We start from the raw sequence: 19,732 nt of genomic DNA on the forward strand, positions 1-19,732 counted from the left end.
TATAAAATAAATAGATATTGTAATCTACAATACGGCCTTAGGTATGCACGTTATACGAACCGAATGTCATTCGTATAAACGTGAACAACAGCAAGTATCATAATCACAAACTTACGTACTGCTAATTAATTGTTAATATAACACATCCTTCAAATCAGCTTTGATAGTGGAAGGTGCGGCTTGACCGCTTGAAAGAAACTGACGCTACCAAAAAAAACGAACTTCAGTAACTCCAGTATTATACACTCCACTCGGGGGAATAAAATGTATAAACATTTACATTGAAGTCATAACGCTATTTTCAATCCCTACCCACTTGGAATAGAATACTCATGAATTTCAGGGTCAACTATGCAGGTATTCAAAATGCATGTGAAAAAAAAATTCTGGGTGTAACGACTTCTTGTTTCTGTTTCTGCTATTGTTGTACTTTTGATTTCTTTTTTTTTGTACGCATCTAAACAAACTATAAATGAAAATAATTCAAGGCAGCTTTTATACTCATAAATATTTAATATAATACATATACACAATATATTATATTATTATTCATGCGAAAATAAGAAAAGTTTTAGTGATAATATTCATAATGTAAAATGTATAACCATCACTATAAATTTAAATCCTGATCAAAATCGAATGTCCTTAATTTTTACAATTTCTTAAATACTATCATTTTACGTCTTGAATTTAATTGTCATTTCATAAATTTCAACTGAATGCCTCCACGGCCCGTATCAAGCTATATAATTTATTCATTTTTCTGTGCCACATAAAACTACATTTCAGCCAATTACAGCGTAGAAGTGCGTTAATAAATTTGAATATAATCATCTTTAATCAGTCTTCTCAATGACAATAATTTATTTATTCAGATATTACGATTAATTTTTCATAAATAAGATAGTTAATTTCAATTCAATGCTCTACCATAATCGTAATGCACCCCTATTTGATTATTTCGTATAACTTGCACATTGTTTGCATTATAAAAAGCGTTGTTAATATGCTGTTTGTAGATGCATAAAAGCATTCGCAAAGACGTTTTTCTTCTCTTAAATCCCATACAGTTGAACATTAAACTGATAATGTCACCTGTTCAGAAATTTCAGGAATAATAATTTATAGCGTACACTTGAAGTATATCTATGCCCCAGTTAGCTTCCTTTCTCTTTTTTGTTGGAAAACAGACTATCTACGTATTTTGGTAATAAGGAATTCACAGTTGCGGGAATGTACATAGATTTAAAACAGGAAATCCTAATTATTCCACACTGGTAACCTGTCGCTAGCCACAAGTAGCTCCATGCATTTGGATTCCACGAGACCTGTAATAATTATTGCGTTATAAAATAGTAAATTTTAAATACATAAGTCAAGAACATCTACAACAATAATAATTGCAGATAAAACTATGGTAATTATTCCGCAATCCTCTAATATGCAAAACTTCACCTACCCTATTCACTGAGGTGAATGGATATGACTCCAAAGGCACCATGGATAATTCGTCCGTTTGCAAAGTTCTTCTTTGGATCTCCGTTGGAACGAGTTCTTTCATTTCCTTGAAATATGTACAATAAATTTTATTTTGTCACAGTGAGCAATAAGCATAAAGCTTTTAAGAAACATACAAATCTATGAAAGAGTGAAATTAGTAAATGACATAAGACTCACATAGGGCATATCGTAAAATATAATGCCAAAGCGATCTTTGGATTCTTTATAAGTGCTTGGCATATATTTGTAATCCGCAGAAGAGTTTTCAAGGTCTTGAGCATTACTATTTGCTGGTTTTGCATTGATTGATGTGTCCGATTCGCAAAGATCCACGAATTTGATAAAGGAACTTAACTGAAAAGTAACAGAACTTTTCACATGACAAATTTCATAAACATTATCTTTCATACCTTATTGTACTATTCAATTCTTACATGACGTTTCTTTGCAACCGATCTATCCGCATCTATTCCGATTAGTAACTGGTGAGGAAATACTGTTTGGACATCCCCAGCTAAAGACCCGTGAGCTATTGCATTGGCATAATCAGACGCTGAAACTGACTATATCAAGCATAGTTAAACATCTTATCTGGTATAAAAGAATATTGAGCGATGTTATAGATTTAAGATGTGAACAACTAGGAAATATTCATTACGAAGTAATGATAAATAATTCTTACGTAAACTGGAGAGTTGGTGGATAATCCAAGGCAAATTTTATAACCATATTCTCGTAAAGCAACGAAATTTGTGCAGGAATGATTCAGCCTAAAATACAACATAATGATAATCACAAACAAATCCAACAAGTTTGAATCATGATATAAGTAATTAAAAACTAAGATTTACCCAAAAACATCGTCGTAACTGTTGACAACAGTTGGCCAGTGGGTTAGCCAAGTGCCATCTACTACCAAACCTCTTTTCCACGTACTTTGTGGGCCACTTGTATTCTCTAAATCCCAAAATTTGTAGTATCTGTCAAATCCAGCTGTTGCCAAAAATCTCTTGCCACCATAAGGAACGAGGGATACAGCTACACCATAAAGATATACTTAGTTGAATTGTGTTTCGTCATCATGAAATTTAGGTTCTTGATTCTAATTGTTCTAATGCTAAACAGTTTGTAAGAAAAAACTGTTCAAGCTTGCGAATTGGGTGAGAAATCAGCGTTGCGAAAAGGTAAAAATTTGGTGATGGAGCAACACATACCAGACACGGCATGACCGTGCGCGAAAAAGTGTTGCACAGAATTTATAAACATTGTGTTTTGTTGCTTTTTCAATAACAATGGTGATGTAGTCGTGATATTCCATAATGCAATGTACCCATTGGAAAATCCCGCAACTATAGTGCTGAAATATTAGGTGTATCATTCTGTTAGAGCTGATTGTTTCTTCGTTATTTCAATTAATATCAAATTATTAGTTTAAAACAAATGAACAACAATTGTACTTACTCGTGATCACGTTCTTTGGTCCAATTCAATTTTGTACACTGCCAATTCTGTTTACCATCGTTATAGATCATAGTATTCACGACTAAAGTTATAACGGGGTCAGTCTTGAGAATACGATTCCTACAATGAAGAGTTAATCCAGTTTGGTGTAAGGGTGCATGTAATTGCTTTTTAATTGCAATTTAGTATAGAGAGCCTGTACTATATACCTTTACTTATCCATGAATGTTTTGTCAAAATATGAATGAAAAATACCTATTGTGATCCAAATGTAAAGACTCCAGCTCTTCCGGAAATGGCATAGAGTATATATGAACACATCCATCGGAACAAGCGGTGGCAAGAAGACCCATTCTTTTCAGTACAGTCTGCTGTTCATTTTTTGAACTATAATTGGAAGGAACTTTGTCTTGGTAGCAGCCAGAAGGGCACCATTCCATGCACCATATTGTTCCACTTGTGTGTGCGATAGCGTAAGCTAAATTAGGCACACCGTCAATGGATCCACCTCTGATAGTGAGAAATAAGAACACGAGATTAACAAAAAAAAATTGCTTACGATTCGAAAGTGATTTTCGCCCTTGTATGAAACCCCGTTGAGTTAAATTTGTATAAAACTTACTTGTTGTTTAGTTTGCCAACATTCCAGATCTGTATAACATTTTTCCCCACATAACTACGACCCAGCGAATATTCACTTTCCATTTCTGGATGCGTACTAACAGCCAAGTATTGATCAACATTCTGCGAAAACATCGGAGTTGGAATTGGCAACCAAGCCATTGCCCAAACGGGACCACCTACAAAAAATGTAGGTATTCCTACAAAAAAAAGAATATATTGTTAATCGTTCTATCACATCTATACAGTTCTTAGTTACTGCATTTTGAATTTAGTTGCTTGAGAAAAAAAAATGATGTGGAGTTATGTAAATATGAAATTCCAGTGCATTATTCAGTGCATTCCATGGCAGTATTCGGCATTGTGACGTCATGTTGCTGTATTCCATACAGTATAATTCTTATAATTTTTCAACACTCGCAATTTCATTACAGGTCACAGGCAAATTTGAATACAACCTTTTTAAGTAACATTACAAATAAAAAACAATCAATCAGACATTATCTGTTTTTAGTTAGTATGCCTAGCTTAGTACGTCACCTTGCTCAACGGCTCCTTCAAATCTATTCCACCTCTTCCATTCAACGGGTGAGCTTTGGACTTTATTTTGAAGTTGTTTCATATGCATTGTCTTCATAGCCATAGAAACGTTAAGCTCTGGTAAATAACTATCTGCCTCGTTGCTCTCCAATAATTCGAATATATTTGGTGCAAGATTGAGGAAAAGGTTGAGTTGGTAGTTTCGTAATTCACTAAATAAATGGTTCGTCTATTATTTTTTGATACCATTTGGTAATTGTTATGAATGAAATTAGCCAACAGATTTATAATTTAATCTTCAGACGAAGAATAAAATTTTAAGAAAGAAAAATAGTTCATTTAGTACTTACAATTCCAATGTCCACTTTATGGCTGGTGTATAAGGTTTATTTACATGTACCACTTCTTCCTTTGCCAAGAACTCGATTTTGTACCAACTTTCTGAAAAATATGTGCACATACCGTGTGGATCAGAATTATGCAATATGTGGCGCATAAGAAATTGAAATTAAAATTATACCTACTAGGTTTTTTTTTCCAATGGAAAAAGACATGACTCGTAGACTCAGACTTCTTTCTGGTTTGACCATCATTGTAAAATTCGTCGCCTTCATCATCACTATATTCTTCAGAGTTCGACTCGTCATCAGAGAAGACATTGGACATGTGATTCTCTGTTACATGATGCTCTATGTCTGCTTCGTTCTCGGAAGTAAACTTGCAAATTTTACAGCTGAAATTCTGTAAAAATAAATACGCATTGAACAGGTAGATTGAGTAGAAATGTATGTAGAATCGTCATACGTGAGGAAGAATACTGGAGATTTAAATTACCTTTCGGGGAGTGAAGTTACAAAGAGAATAATGTTCGTATATGTCATCAATGAGTGAAAAGCTGGCAGTGCAGCCTGGTTGTCGACAATGTGCAGAACCCGTAGTTGAGATTTGTTTTCTCCAGATTGATTTAAAAATACCAGCTATCGATTTTTTAAGCTGTGGCTTTTTGATAAATTTTTTCTATAACAATAGATGATAAAGATAATGTAATTAAAATTAGTCTGCACCAACTAGTCCAAGTCGACTCAATTTATCTTACAATTGACGGAGATGCTGGTCGTGACTTTTTTGATGGTGGACCGTCAGCTTCTTGCACGAGAGTCGTAAACTCAGATATTCTTGTAATCGCCCTACGAATGCAAACATAAATGTTCAATCATCATGTAAAGTGGATAAGGATAAACTTTTCAAAACTCCATTAATAATGACTCACCTCTCCGCAGCTTTGCGCTTTGAACCAGGTGTGACGGCTTTAAATGAAGAATTGTCTGCAGCCATTAAACGCGCTGGCTCTAGTGGTTGCTGCCTATGCACTCGGTGGTGGACTTCCAAAGACGATGGCATCATAGTTCTATGGCATATGGGACACGTCATTAACAAAGCATCTCTTTCCTGTAAAATTATATGAAAATTAAAGAATATTTCCAGAGCCTGGACATTCTACACGATTAATTTTCTGAATCACTGAAATGGTAGTATTATAAGGAGTATTAGTTGTTCCCAATTCCATAGATCAATTGAAATACAATAAACTTTACAGAATTATATTTACTAACCGCGATGGTTTTCCCACAAAACTGTATGTGGGATACGAAACCAACAACGCTTCGTTTTTTATTACCACATTTTTCGCATATAAGCGTTCCTTTTTTTCTCTTGTGAGCAGTAACCAAGACTTTAGTCAGCAATTTTTGGTCATTTTCGAAGTCCTGAAAAAACGTGAAACATTGCAAAGCAACTCGTACATACAAACTTCAATGTAAGTCAATTTTTCAGCTGTACTTACCAATATAGGATCACCGTCTCGCCAAGCCATGTTATTATGTGAATTTAGATTGTGCATTGACCATTTATTCTTCGGCATTTCTGCACTACACTTGGCACACTTTACAGTTTTATCGTTGGCCTAAGAACAGACAGCAGATGCGTATAAAAAATGCTTCAATGCAATAACGCAGAAATATACAGGTAAAAAACTTGGAGACTCACTTCCGCTAGGCCAGAGACTGTATTGTTTTCAGATTCCTTAGCTATTGCCAACTCATCAACTTTGGGTGATGTATCAGTTATTATCGCTGCATCAGCTATCACCAATGAATCTTCTTCTGCCGAAGTATTAGCTATTGCCAATTCATCTGTAGAATTTTCTGTTCTTCCAACATTGCAACTAACACCAGCCCCTCTACCTCTGCCTCTACCTCTACCCCTACCCCTACCTCTGCCCCTGCCTCTTCCTCTTGCTCTACCACTACTTTCTCCTATTTTCAATGATGTACCATTTGTCAGTGTGGCATCTTGTTTTGGAATTTCATCATTATTGACAACGTAATCATGTAATTCTATATCAGGTGAAAGACTTCTCACAATTTCGACACTTTTCCGTGATCTTCTTCTTGTATTATGAACATTTTGAGTGGTAGTTGATGCCACTACTGCGTCATCATTTTTGACCATATTTTTCATCTGTTGATCATCCGATGGTGGAAATGTTCCAGAATTAATTTCGTTACTATGTTTTGATTTAGCTAGCACGGTCTCTTGTATGATTCTGTTTTTTAATTTGTCTGTGGATGTGCTGGCTTGACCTTCTTCGATTAGTAGATTCTTATTAAATTGACTAGAAATTTGCACTTTAGACGATAAATCAGCCGAATGTATGTCTCTGCGTTTTTCAATGTTCCGAGGAGTACTAAATTTTGATGATTTAAGTATGGAGGATAAGATGGGAGTCACACCTTGGTGATCACCACTACCATTTTTAAGGGAATTGCTCACTAGTAAAATTCTATGATTTTCAATGTGGGTATCGGTGACGGCAAACCGAACTTTGCGAATTTTATCCTCTTCATTTTTGACGATATTTTCAGTCGGCAACACCAATCCCTCACCTGTTTCTCCTAAAGCTTCAGCCTTTTTAGTATCTACTTTCTCCATCAGGGATCCTTAATCTTCAATGTTTCACAACACCTTGTCAATAACTGATAAATAAAAAATTAATTAATTATTACTTCTCTGGCTATAGTTCAATTCTTATTTCGAATCAACATTGAATATTATCGAAAAAACTCGACTGTCAGGTCTCGATTTTTTTTTTTATTCTCGGTAAAAAATTTCTGCAACAAATACTTACATTGTTGTTTGATAATTGCAATTATTGCATAGATTCACTATTGAGTGAAAAATTGTGCTCATGATCCTACCGGTATCTTCAGGTAAAAGTTTGTTACTGTTCATCACTTTATCGATATAGCTTAATTTATTAAAATGCGGACCCTGTGACATTTGCCATCGATGTTGTGCATCTGAATCAAATAATATACATATAACAATGCAAGTATACGACAATGCACATTTTTGACGAAACGGGGTACAGCATATTTGTTATACGAATAGCATCTGGAGAAGAATGAAATATAGAAAAATCTATGCAAAATATGTATAGGGGAATTATTTAAGTGATATGTAATCAAGTAAATTAACAAATATCAGAATAAAATAATACGAAACTTGGGGACTTGAACACGAGATCAAAGGATGACGAAACAGCTACCATGCTATATTCACCAAAAACGTATCGCCTTAGTCAGTAAGTTTGAGGAAAATGTTATTGTGGAAAAAGGTTTTTCAAACTAAATCATCAATTTCCAGTAGGACAATTGAATAATGATCTGAATGCGAACCAGATAGTATATGAATTTCGAAATGACAATTACCTTTCACCTAATAGTTTTCAGGTTATATACTCACTTTACACATCACACGTGATTGATTGTAATGTTACTCGTCTAAACAGCAAGCTACGACGTGAGAAAAAAATTTTAACAATTTACGCTTGGAAAATATTTATGAATTGATTTAAGCTTGTAAAAAAATTTTCCACATAATCTGATCATAAGTCTCGAACCACTGAAAACTTGATTCCCTTGCCTTTTGATTTCACTACCTACCGCACCATACCACACCACGTAGAAATTGAATGGGAATGGCAGCCTCCATTTATTAAATTCTGTGCAATGGCAATGCGCATGCGCGTAGTACGATTTTCCCGAATGGTTGTAATCTTACATACCTGTTTATTGTAACTTCACAACCCAATAATTGGGTGCAGGCCTCCAAGAATTTAAACCAGTTAATTTGCCATGCTGCTTTTCTCCAAGTGAAGAAAAAGCATCCATAAAGGAAAGTGAATTGTAACGTAATATTGTAAGCTTGAATTTGAATTTTGAACCAACGATGGTGCTACTACCAAGCTTCAAGAGTTGGCAGTGCGATTCTCCATTGCTAAATCGGCATTACTCGTATTTATGTTAGTAATTTATTTTGCCTCCACTGAAATTAATGATGGACAGAATAACATTGAACATAAAAATTTGTTTTTTTTTTTTGTTAGACTTATGTTTTTATTTCACAAGTTCAATATGAATTTACACCATTCTCCTGAGTAGTTCGTTGATTTTGTCTTCACGGTTTCCAAAGTCACCGCCCTCAACGTAATGGTTAGTCTTCTTGCGCCATCCACCAGTTGGGGTGTTCAGCTAAAAAAAAAACATGAAAATTACTATGCAATACTGAAACAGGGTAGAATCCGATTAAATCAAGTGACATATGGTTAATTTCATATCAAAAGGGTCCATCATGAATAGGATTACTTTAGAACTAGTAATATTTTCAACAGTTGTTTGAGATATATTTTAGAACTCACTATCAAATTGACTGCCAGATGTGAAAAAATGTATCTCGTATTAGTTTTCGACATAGCAGGAGACGATAGAGGAAAAGGTCTGCTTTATTGTCATGCCTATGTCACATTATGAGGGCAAAAATTGATAGGTAAAGAAAGTTAATTATTTTATTGTTTCATACCTTGAAGGGCCACAAGAAGTTGCTGGCAAATTTGAACTTGGATCCAACAGTGAAGATTTCATGGATCAAATCCTCAGTACAGATGATATCCGAACGACCTATAAGCAGAAGATGTCGCTTATTATTGTCAATATCAAGCAAAATCGTACAACGTTGCTAAATAATTACTAGAATCTAAAAAACGCTCAATTATCAAATACAATTCAAAAATTTTGTGTTGTTTGATAGGTATTAATTCATGTTCAAGAATTGAACAAGCATGTTTGGATCAATCCTAAGCTCAATATTATCTAAAGAAAAGCATTTTCAAATCGATCCAATTTATTTGCGACAAGATGGAAAGGAGAAGCTTTAGGATTTTTCAACTCCCATGGACTTGTCGCAATGAATAAGTTGTAAAGTAAAGAGAGCATTTCCATTGTAGGGACAGTTCCTAAATACAACTAAATTAAAACTAAAGCACATGTGAAATGATTTATCCGAGAGCATGAAAAATAACATAACATTCTACACTTACTCAGTTTCTGTTCAATTATGGCGTTACTGGTGATGGGAATGCGTTGCTTGTTTATCTTTGCAAACCCTCGTTTGTAGATCAATTCACGAACAGATTTCAGATTTGGGTACCCCCAAGTGATGTACGGCTCAACAATACGGAGCATATTAATAGTAGCCTTGTTCAGCTTGATGAAGACACCATTGTTGATTTGTTTAAGGCGGAACAGCTGCAAAACTTTTCGTACTTTTGGAGCGACTTGGTTTACACTGAAAAGCACAGAAATATTTGTTAGTTAGCAGTATAATGCACAAGAATAATGCTTATAATAATTAAACTAGTTCTCTAAAATTAACAATTAATAATTAATAAATTTATATTCAACATTGCCTGTTTGAGTTATCTGAACATGGCAGAGGATTGTATTGCCAAGTATTAAGACGAGCTCTTCTTACTTTTTGACATAGTAGGAGGTAGTAAAGCTCGAATAAGTCTTAACCACCATGCCTATGTCAAGTATCTTCATATTAAAATAGGGATAGAGTCGTGTTTGGGTAAAGGTTTGTACAAATCAATTTGGTCCAAGTGTGTGAGGTTCAATTCATTAGATAGAATTTATACACAATAAATATAAAATATTTATAATAACTGTGGTATAGTATTGTTAAATCTTATCACTCACCCACGAATTCGGATAACAAAAGCAAGACGGGCCTCCCCGGGAATGTAATAATTCCCACGGTTCTTTGCTTGTCTCATAAGCCTGATCTCATCTCTTTCCTTTGCTCTATATTCCTTGACATATTGTTCCGCCCTTTTGAAAATTTCTTTCCTTTTTTTGTAATGATCTGCACGACGCTAAAATTTAATAATGTTGCAATTTATTAAAAAACTCCTTTGATCCAACTCAACATTTATTGATTGAAGAACGTGAAACATGCTTCCATGGTTTGATATATTTACCTTGATAGAAACCTGAAGACGAGCAGCCTTAGCTGTGTCACGGCGCTTCCTTCTTTTAAGTACCGACTCTGGTACTGCCGGTAATTTCTTTGCGGGGGCAGCCGATTTCTTTTGCCTGCAATAAAATGAAATGTTCGAAGGTTATGACAAGAGATGAATCCAGCGAATCTGAGTTTAATCTGGAAAAAGGTTAGGATTTTATAACAGTGCTTTTGTTTACAACGTTAACGGCCAGTGAGCTTTGCGATCGGCGTAGAAATTTCTTAGATTAATCGGCAGCAAAGCTTAAAGAGATTAAGCTCATCATTATAACACTCAACGAAAATAATATTAACCACTGTACACATGTTTTGTATGTTTCATGTGTTGAACGGACAAGTCGGTCTCCACTTTCGTCAACGAATTGGTGCAATATACTCTCAAGAATTAGAAAAATAAATTATACAAAGCGTTTATTACCCATTACAGAAGTAAACGATTAATACTTGAGCTTAATTACTGTTGACTAAATGTCAGATGGCCAACGATTAAGGATCAAGAATAAATTCTACTTACGTATCCGCCATTATTGCGGTTGGAAAAGAAGTCTTGGGGCTGCGTTCGCGTTGGTTGTGATAGAAGCGTGAACCGACTAAAGTTGTTTTCTTCTCACTGATCTCACACACCGGAAGTAGCGAGAGGTACCTACAGTTCAAGTTAACGTCCCGCTTGTTTCTCAGAATTCTGCAGTATTAAGTCCACGCGCGATAGACGTGAGCAAATTTAATATAGTACAGTTGAATGATTAAAGGATCGAAATATCTCACGACAGATTTAAAATAAACCATCCCAAGCTGAAGAATTCTTGTTAGTTATATTAGCTGATTTTCATTCAGAAAAATATGGTTTGAAATGTCGCAGAACAAGCTCCAAGGAAATTTGATAATTATCTTTGGAAGTAAGATATTGACGACGAGCGATGAAATAATAACATTTTCTTATTGATACTGATACTGATTAGACGTACTGGACTGATCGCGAGGAAAAATAATCATACGATTAGTTATCGGTTCCATAAATCTTAACTTTTAACCAATCACAGATGTTGTATAATAAGAAACTGTTCTTAGTTCGCTGGTCGACTATAAAATAGCCACCTGGGACGGCGAAATTTTGTACTTTCAAATGTCAGTAAATCAAGTGCAAAAATCATGGCAAAAATGTTCACTTTCGGGTTATAAATTGATATTTTTGTGTAGTTACAAGCGTTACAAGCACGGTTACAAGGCATACCGCGAAAAAAAGTCAACTGACAGATTCATATTTTTTTGATTGAATCTAATCTAAATGCTCGCAGCAATTTAAAATCTATTTTTAAGGAGGCTTGTTATGATACTGAAAAACAATTACGCACGCAACCCAACAAATAGAATGCGGCCTTGTCGATTAGGTTCGGTATAAACCTTTGATTGTAATAAATTGAGGGCACAAACATTCTTATGACGTGTACTTTCATAACAATAATAATAATGGTAATTATAATATTTCACTTGACGATTATTAAAAAGAAATTAAATGCAATATCCACGATCCTCGAAAGACGCGTTATGGGTTGTCGTGTAAATTTTTACAGGCAAGACATTCCGCGAGATGAAACTACCCAATTCTTTTGAAATCATAATACATATATGAATTCATGGCACGCCATAATCTTATTATGAGTTTATAGGGTGGAACATTGGATATTTAAATTACACAAATCGTTTTTACAAGGTGTCGACTGTTCAATTGTCAATTCTCCTTACACAATTGTTAGATGGTGACAAATCTTCCTCAACATTGAAAAATCGTTTTTCAGTGCTGAACAATTGTTGCAGTTATAATTATTACTGTGATTTTTAATAATTTTACAAATATAACATCTAGAATAATAACATTTTTTTATAATGACAATATACAATTGCACAGAATCGTCAATTACATTGATACTTTTCTGAAAATTTTCATTGATTTGTTATACCTAATAAATATAGAATTTGCAATATTACAATAATCAATTATAGTACACGTTCATGTATTTCTTTGAAAACAAAGCTGGATGTGGCAAGCAGGTGAAGACTAGTGAAATACAGCCGAAAACGTTAAATTTCAAGCCTACTGTTCTTACAAAATTCCTTTTATCTATACGATTTGATGCAAGATATGTTGACATAGAGTTAATGCATTCGACAGGCTCATGTTACCACGCCACGCTTAGCAATCCAAAATTAAGATGGACTTATTTTCTTAAACCTAATGAAAACTGGTTATTCAAAATCTCATGCGCGTGTTGACATAAAACATTTCTAATATCAATATTTTGTTCGTTCATTTACATACACAAGCTGTAGCGGCTGCAGATTGCTTATTTTCTGTAGAAGTACGAAAATCAAATCTGAACATAGACATTGCTTGAACCCTAAAAACTGTTTTGTATGTAGTTTCAAATGCAATGATTTTGAATCTATCCTATTTGATTCGAAACTCGCTCCAATAAAATTGAAGTCTGGTAACGGAATGATGCTTGCATCTGTATTGGAATATGAAGGCAGATAATTTTAACTAGTATAGCTATGATACCTTAAATAATCTTTACGGTCACTCTTGCGTAGGGATCGATTTGAATTTATAATAATTTCTGTCTATTAATATAAATAACTAACGCTTCGTAATTATTCGGAGTAAAAGACTTTTAGCTCGCAAATCCCAAAGTAAAATAGTTAGTGTGCAACTATGAGCGAGCAAAAAATAGCTTCTGTATTAGATTAAATATTAAATTTTACACTTTGTAGTTTAGACTGAGCTTAGAAATGCTATTCATAAAATGTGTATAAAATTTACTTCATACTCGTTAACATATAGTCATTATCGTAACATTCATTATATGAAATTCGGGAGTGAATTCAAACCAGAAACAGTCGTCTCAAAACAAGTAAAATTATCGCAAACAAGAGTGTTGCAATAAGAATACTCCAGAATAAATCATTCGAAGATGACATAGTTTCGACCTGAGGATTAACGATTATTTCAGCTTCCTGTTGCTCATGAGTTTCTGGTTGCGTATCCATGCGTCGTTGTCTCAACTCACTTTCAGACACATTTTCTATACTAGATGAAAATGAAGGCTCGTTCGTTGAAGCTTCTTCTGCCTGCAGAAGTAACCATCTTATAAATGATCAATTAACCAATAGTGTTTCATGTAAAAACCGATTCATTTACCTTCAATGCGATTGTGTCCAACATATGCTGTTCTTCTTCAGTGATCGGTGTTTTAGCTGTATCCTTAGATAGTAAATCAGCAATCTTACCACAGCTGTCGCACTGCCAACTCAAAGATCTGTAATTTACCACAAATAATTCACCTAAGAAATTATGTAAAAATTTGTTATTGTCAAAAAGTCATAAGCACATAAATGATGAGGTTTCAACTATAATTAACGTACCAAACGATCTGAAAACAAAAAAGTATGACCCATTTATAATTAGAACAATTAGCAGAAAATACTTTTTAGCAAGTTTTTGACGCTCCTCCGTGCTGTAGTCAAGTGATCCTATGGTGCCATTTCCTGGTGTTGGCATAAATGCAATTAGCGCTAACAGTGCAGTCCTTATACTCCAGGAGGGCTGCCACGTTTCTGGATGATGTCCAGAGATACTCAGACATATTTTTTTGTTTACTTCAAACCGGCCGTTGGGCTGAAAGTATGCCTTCAATTAATTTCTCCATTTTTACAAACACTTTTCATCATACGGATAGACGTTTGAATCTGGTACAAAGACAAATTTTACAGTACTTTCAGATGTGCGGTCACACTGACACAATTTTCCTCAAAGGCCGGTCGACCGCGAAGTTTGTAAGCAGAACAGATTTTAAATGATTAGATATGATTTTAGAGATTCCTCTGACAATTGTTAAACTTTCTATATAATCTCAACTTGAATAGAAGCGATTTTGTTGTGATTGTTGATTTGTTTACTTTTTTTGCCTCTATGCCAAATTCAGTCCATGACTTACAGTTAGCAATATGATGTTAGGTGGTTTCATAGGATACTCAGGAGGTAGTAAAATTCTACCATGATATACACCGCCCTCAAAATCTGTGGACGGTGGCCCATGCACTGTGAAATGCCATTCGAAAAGATTATCATCCAAAGGATGGGCACAGTATTCTTCCGTTGCTTCGTGTAGCTCTTGCGCTTCGCGCATCAACCTCTTGACGGCTGAAATATGAAAAATTTCAAATTGACAGATTCAATGTTCAAATTCCAAGTATAGGAATGTCAGTAAGACGTTGCGTGATATATAATTGTTAGATTGGCACTATTCGTGGCATAATTTTCTGATGCAGATTTCAATATCATTTATCGATACACGCAACGGGTTTGAAAAACAATTGTACAATGGAAATGACCCAGTAAAAATTTCATATATGCGAGTATAATTCAATCGGTCTGTGGACAGGAAACTAACTCCAATGCAAAAACTACCATAATTACAATGATCTTGTCAGTGGTGAAAGAAAATTAAGATATCTGCTCATTGAAGAACCGTATAAAGGTTGGTGATCGTACCCAATTGAGTGATAAACGGTAAATAAGAAATACAGAATAGTCAAAAATTGAAGACTTGTGAAACATGAAATAAGGAATATTTGTAATTTACCTGGACTTTTGACATTATATTTTCCTTCGAATGACATCTTGAGATATTATTATAGATTTTACGTATGTGTACTCGAATGTCGAAAACAGATATCAGCTGACCGATGTGTCAGCACTCAACGTATACATTAATCCGACCTCGTCGATTAAAAATATTTAAATTCATATTAAGTTATAAGTTCAGACTACATTGTTTTCAAGCAATATGTTGCGGCGATCAATGTCAACGTTAACTGATGAATTTAATAGGCACAAAATTGATGAGAATAACCTGAAACCTGGCTCTTTGACGTAACCGACCTCTTTTATCTTTTCTAAGTTGCCGTGAAGTAATCTGTTTTCGTCCTCTTGCCTAATCCATTGATAAATTGACTACTCTGAACTCGGTCGCGCTTCCATTTACGCAAGGTACACGTAGACGAGCTACAACATCTGCTTCCGAGCGCTAGATGTCACTGAACCAGATTTTCAACTGTAAATAGAAGCGGTAAATTTAAGTTACAATTTGCGTGCCTGCCACTGCAACGGCCATTGTACTTTGTGACGTTAAAAATTTTCGTGACCAGTATTCTGCGGATAAGTGGGCCTACAGCCAATACCCTTCTTCTAGATATGTTTACAGTCGTTTTATCAATAAAAGAACCGACTTTCCGTTTTAGGGCAGGACTTTAGGTCTAGGCCACATGTCGGCAGCCGATGACGTTGACTAACGTAGAATAAGGTGTGAGCGTTGTAGGTCATGGTATTTTGCGATACGAAGCTGGCGCCAAGACTGCCGAACGCGAACTGTACGAAGACATAAATTGCTTTGCTAGAACGCTGAATCTCGTTACAACGTTCTTGGAGTCAAAGATTTACGGAACAGAAAACTGATAGCAGCAAAGCTTAGATCCACTCAACTCTTACATTTCTACATTGGAGACTAAGAGTGCAGAAACAATGGGATAAACTAATGCGAAAACCGCCTTCAGTAAACGTGCGAAATAAAGTTAACGATTCTTTCCTGATTCTGAATGACAATTAAATTTCGATACACGATTAGATGATCAGAGATTGTAAATAAATACATTTTGGAAGCCAATTCAGTACCTTAGATACATATTTATAAAATCATTTACAACCGTTCTTACCAAATTATTATTTATATAAAAAATGTTGTTAGCTGTGAAAAGTGGATACAAAAAACGTGAAAACTGAAGAATCGCGCTTTAAATAGCTGAAACATAAATCTCAATGTACAGAAGTACATACCTATGTACTTTAAAAAAAGGTCGTACGTACGTATAAAATAATAAAATGAACAATGACCGATTTGTACACTGAACAGCAAGGGTTAGCATGAATTTTAAACAGTGTAGTCCAATTTAACGAGGGCATTCGTCTCACGACAAAGATGTTTTATTCAATATCACTGTACAGTTTTTCGTTTTTTCCTTTTTCGCGTCAAAGGTAACCTCGGCGATGTAAAATTGCAACAGCACAACAATGATGAATAACATAGATAACAAAAGAATTCAAAACATGTACTACTTGCAATGATTATATCAGTATATTATATCAGAGGTTTTGGTAAGCTTTCAGTTGCGCCCTAGTCGTTCGTTACACTGAAAATCATTACTTGATAATATTGTGAGTTATTCTACATGAGGTGGCAGACCATGAAATAATTACGAGTTTGCGGAACTGTGGGAGCAGACGGTTCAAACACTTTTTTGAGCGTGTACAGCCCCCCTCTTATGCATCCTGAATAAACCGTCACTCGCCAAGAGCCCGTAAACAAAAATTTCAGTAATGATTTCACAGGCTCCCGCGTTACCATAGGCAGCAGCCTTTAGTCTCTGATCTATAAGACGCTGTCTTGGCAGTGACGCACTAAAACTATTGGTATTTGTTTATATGGATTTGTGGCTTAGAAGGCGAACAACAAAAGGAAGGCCATCATAAGACAGAAAAGACCCATAGCTTCGGACAAGGCGAAACCAAGAATGGCATACGAGAACAGCTGCTGTTTAAGGGAGGGGTTTCTCGCATAACCAATGATCAAGGAACCAAAGACCGATCCAATTCCAGCACCTAGAAACAAGAAAATAATTCATTAGAAAAATCAAACCACTGTGCTTCATATTTTGGATGTAAAAAAATTTGAGAAAAACTGATATGAAGTAAAATTATACCGCAATACCTTCGTGCCATTAGTTATAATTCTGTTTGATACTGTACACATACATTATGGGTTAGTGATACTAATGGTACCTGGGACAATCTTCATTGCAATCAATATTCATATAATCGTCAGTGGACGTTTCGCTCATGCCTATTCTCAATTGACTGATGCAGGCAGATTTGATATTTGATTATAGTTTAGCTACATGGAATATAAATCATGAGAAAGAATAGTGTGACATAAATTTTCCTTAAACTATACAATTGCAAAATATAGGTGAGCTCCGTATGTTGAATTATTTCAAATACAAAATAAACCAACGAAAATCACGTCTGGACATAAATATATTATACACATATAGTTCTATTCTATAAAAGTATGTACAAACTTTTATTATACTACGAGTTAGACTGCGAGATACTGTTGCAGGAATTTGATTACACACTGCACAGTAAAGCCCTGATTCACATAGACATTGAGTTTGACAGGGAAACCATATCTGGGACAAATGGACCAGGAGGAAGGTAGTCAGAGGGCAAACAGCATTAGGAACGCTATCATCAAGCAGAAAAGACCCATCGCTTCAGATAGGGCAAATCCGATGACTGCGTAGGAGAATACTTGCTGTTTCAGGGAGGGATTTCGGGCATAACCAATAATCAGGGAACCAAATACAATTCCAATACCAATTCCTGAAATTTCGAAGGTACATCAGTACATAAGTCAATCAGGTCAATAATATTAGTTGGCTACTGTATCGTCATCGATAACATTAAACGTGGCACATTTTAGTATTTTCAAAATACGCCCAAATTAACGACTCTGGTTAAACACTGGGACAAAATAAATACAGAAAATAAACGTAAATGATTTCAATAAGAAAGCTTGACAATGATCAGCTAATGTTTCCAGTACATAAATATTGTACCACCAAGGTTATGTAAGGCATTGCATAATGATTTGTGTCTAGAAATTTTCTCGGTGTAAATGAAAGAGAATCAAGAACATAGGTATGGTAGCAGCATTGGCAAACGACTGACTGAACATGATAGGCATATGGTCAATTCTCATCACGACTTACCGGATCCAGCAACTCCGACAGTTGCAGCGCCAGCGCCAATAAACTTGGCAGCGGAGTCAATGTCACGGCTCACTGCTGAAGTCTGGAAGCTGCGTACAGCAGGCAGCTAGAATGGAAGTAGCATGTATGAGAATTCAAACTATGGCAACACTATCATATTTCACACTCAAAGTGCAATAAATGAAAATCACATATCAATGTTTGAGCAAAAAGAAGCCAAAAGTTGGCAAAGACGTGAAATATGATTAAGATTGAATGTGTTATCATACTTATTCAAACACAAGAGAGCCAAAATTTGAAATATGTTATGTAACCTTCGGATCATTATGCAACGAAAGACTTCGATATTTACCAGGCTGACTGGGGTCTGCCTCTGATTTTGTTGCAGGGACTGGCTTTGGTTGACCACAGCACTGCTCAGAGGTCGTAGGTATGACTTGGCTCCAGAAACCAGCTGTATAAAGTCATGTGCAAGTGAAAAGACGAGGATTACATAATGTATGTACGGACGTATCATTCAGACATATAGATATAGGAGGCAACGGGGATGGAACAAACGTATTTTACTTACGGTAGACCTGGCAATTGGGGCAACGAATCTGGTGCAGGCGTACATGTTGACGGTTGTGTGGTCGGTTCACTCAATTACCTAAAAATACGATGGTTGGATTACCAAAGTTTCGATCAGATCGAGTGTCGCCCGGCAGAAAGTTCCGCTGCTTAAAATGTAGAGGTCACTGACTAGATATCAAATTTTCTTTAACGGGGTTACGTAACGTCACTATTCGGCAGTTTTCTGTGTGAAAATCAATGACACAAATTGGGTATAAAATCTGCCGATTTTTGGGCTGAATGACCGTTAAAAGAGACACGTTTTACCGTGTGAATGCAGTCGGAAACGAAGGTGGATGGTGTTAGAGGACTGAAAATAAGATGGCCGTATCTTCCGGGTGTAAAAATTTGAGGATATGAAATTATGATTCAGTACGTCACGAACGACGTTTCAATATAATAACCAACGACTCGAACGTCGCCGACGATATTTCGGTGTCAATTTATATTTAACGGATGTACTTTTTTGCCACCGGCAATTATGGATGAATTTTACTCACTCGACAGCAAGCCCCGAACTTACCAAAGAACAGTGTCGAAGTCGAAGAGGAGGTGACCCGGCCTTTGGAATGTTGAATTGGTGAGTGAGCGATGAACGGAGTGGCGGAGTGAAGTGGGGATCGACTCGCAGAGAGCCTATCCGCGCAGAGCCTTGAACGAAACGGCGCAGTTTCCGTGCTGAGGCAGAATCACC

The 19,732-nt window shown here is 35.6% G+C and overlaps 4 protein-coding genes and 1 long non-coding RNA gene across 8 annotated transcripts; all 5 read right to left on the bottom strand.

The window, feature by feature from the left end:
* Positions 1–556: 556 nt before the first annotated feature.
* LOC124303052 (uncharacterized) lies at positions 557–6,935 on the bottom strand. The gene is made up of 20 exons (XM_046759786.1): positions 6,915–6,935; positions 6,169–6,783; positions 5,966–6,085; positions 5,736–5,888; positions 5,393–5,571; positions 5,219–5,309; positions 4,957–5,139; positions 4,647–4,863; positions 4,473–4,563; positions 4,123–4,334; positions 3,584–3,782; positions 3,217–3,471; positions 2,962–3,081; positions 2,715–2,857; positions 2,352–2,538; positions 2,183–2,270; positions 1,935–2,063; positions 1,678–1,854; positions 1,460–1,564; positions 557–1,328 (listed from the first exon to the last, which is right to left on the bottom strand). The coding sequence occupies exons 1-20, from the start codon at positions 6,933–6,935 to the stop codon at positions 1,158–1,160; spliced, it is 3,456 nt and encodes a 1,151-aa protein (XP_046615742.1). The 3' UTR covers positions 557–1,157.
* A 122-nt stretch (positions 6,936–7,057) lies between these two features.
* On the bottom strand, positions 7,058–8,168 carry LOC124299583 (uncharacterized). Of its 2 annotated transcripts, none has more exons than XR_006907034.1 (3): positions 7,927–8,168; positions 7,310–7,481; positions 7,058–7,157 (listed from the first exon to the last, which is right to left on the bottom strand). It is a non-coding gene; the product is annotated as an uncharacterized LOC124299583 (long non-coding RNA). The 2 variants fall into 2 exon arrangements; XR_006907033.1 differs by having other exon boundaries at positions 7,893–8,168.
* Positions 8,169–8,471: 303 nt separating this feature from the next.
* Positions 8,472–11,171, bottom strand: LOC124299577 (60S ribosomal protein L7). Its single transcript, XM_046752848.1, has 6 exons — positions 11,057–11,171; positions 10,502–10,616; positions 10,221–10,396; positions 9,560–9,807; positions 9,043–9,140; positions 8,472–8,714 (listed from the first exon to the last, which is right to left on the bottom strand). Exons 1-6 carry the CDS (start codon positions 11,065–11,067, stop codon positions 8,604–8,606), a joined length of 759 nt encoding a protein of 252 aa, XP_046608804.1. The 5' UTR covers positions 11,068–11,171; the 3' UTR covers positions 8,472–8,603.
* A 1,072-nt stretch (positions 11,172–12,243) lies between these two features.
* On the bottom strand, positions 12,244–15,573 carry LOC124309235 (ubiquitin-conjugating enzyme E2 J1-like). 2 transcript variants are annotated; one of them, XM_046772678.1, is made up of 5 exons: positions 15,482–15,573; positions 14,535–14,740; positions 14,025–14,215; positions 13,739–13,856; positions 12,244–13,668 (listed from the first exon to the last, which is right to left on the bottom strand). In XM_046772678.1, exons 2-5 carry the CDS (start codon positions 14,724–14,726, stop codon positions 13,423–13,425), a joined length of 747 nt encoding a protein of 248 aa, XP_046628634.1. In that variant the 5' UTR covers positions 14,727–14,740; positions 15,482–15,573; the 3' UTR covers positions 12,244–13,422. The 2 variants fall into 2 exon arrangements, with proteins under 2 accessions (XP_046628634.1, XP_046628625.1); XM_046772669.1 differs by having other exon boundaries at positions 15,183–15,572.
* Positions 15,574–16,544: 971 nt separating this feature from the next.
* Positions 16,545–19,695, bottom strand: LOC124309304 (ATP synthase lipid-binding protein, mitochondrial). Of its 2 annotated transcripts, none has more exons than XM_046772835.1 (5): positions 19,562–19,695; positions 18,998–19,075; positions 18,779–18,880; positions 18,427–18,532; positions 16,545–17,254 (listed from the first exon to the last, which is right to left on the bottom strand). In XM_046772835.1, exons 2-5 carry the CDS (start codon positions 19,040–19,042, stop codon positions 17,091–17,093), a joined length of 417 nt encoding a protein of 138 aa, XP_046628791.1. In that variant the 5' UTR covers positions 19,043–19,075; positions 19,562–19,695; the 3' UTR covers positions 16,545–17,090. The 2 variants fall into 2 exon arrangements, with proteins under 2 accessions (XP_046628791.1, XP_046628800.1); XM_046772844.1 differs by having other exon boundaries at positions 19,539–19,609.
* Between the last annotated feature and the right edge of the window lie 37 nt (positions 19,696–19,732).

Source organism: Neodiprion virginianus, chromosome 1, assembly GCF_021901495.1.
Source record: "Neodiprion virginianus isolate iyNeoVirg1 chromosome 1, iyNeoVirg1.1, whole genome shotgun sequence".
In the NCBI taxonomy this organism is placed as follows: domain Eukaryota; kingdom Metazoa; phylum Arthropoda; class Insecta; order Hymenoptera; family Diprionidae; genus Neodiprion; species Neodiprion virginianus.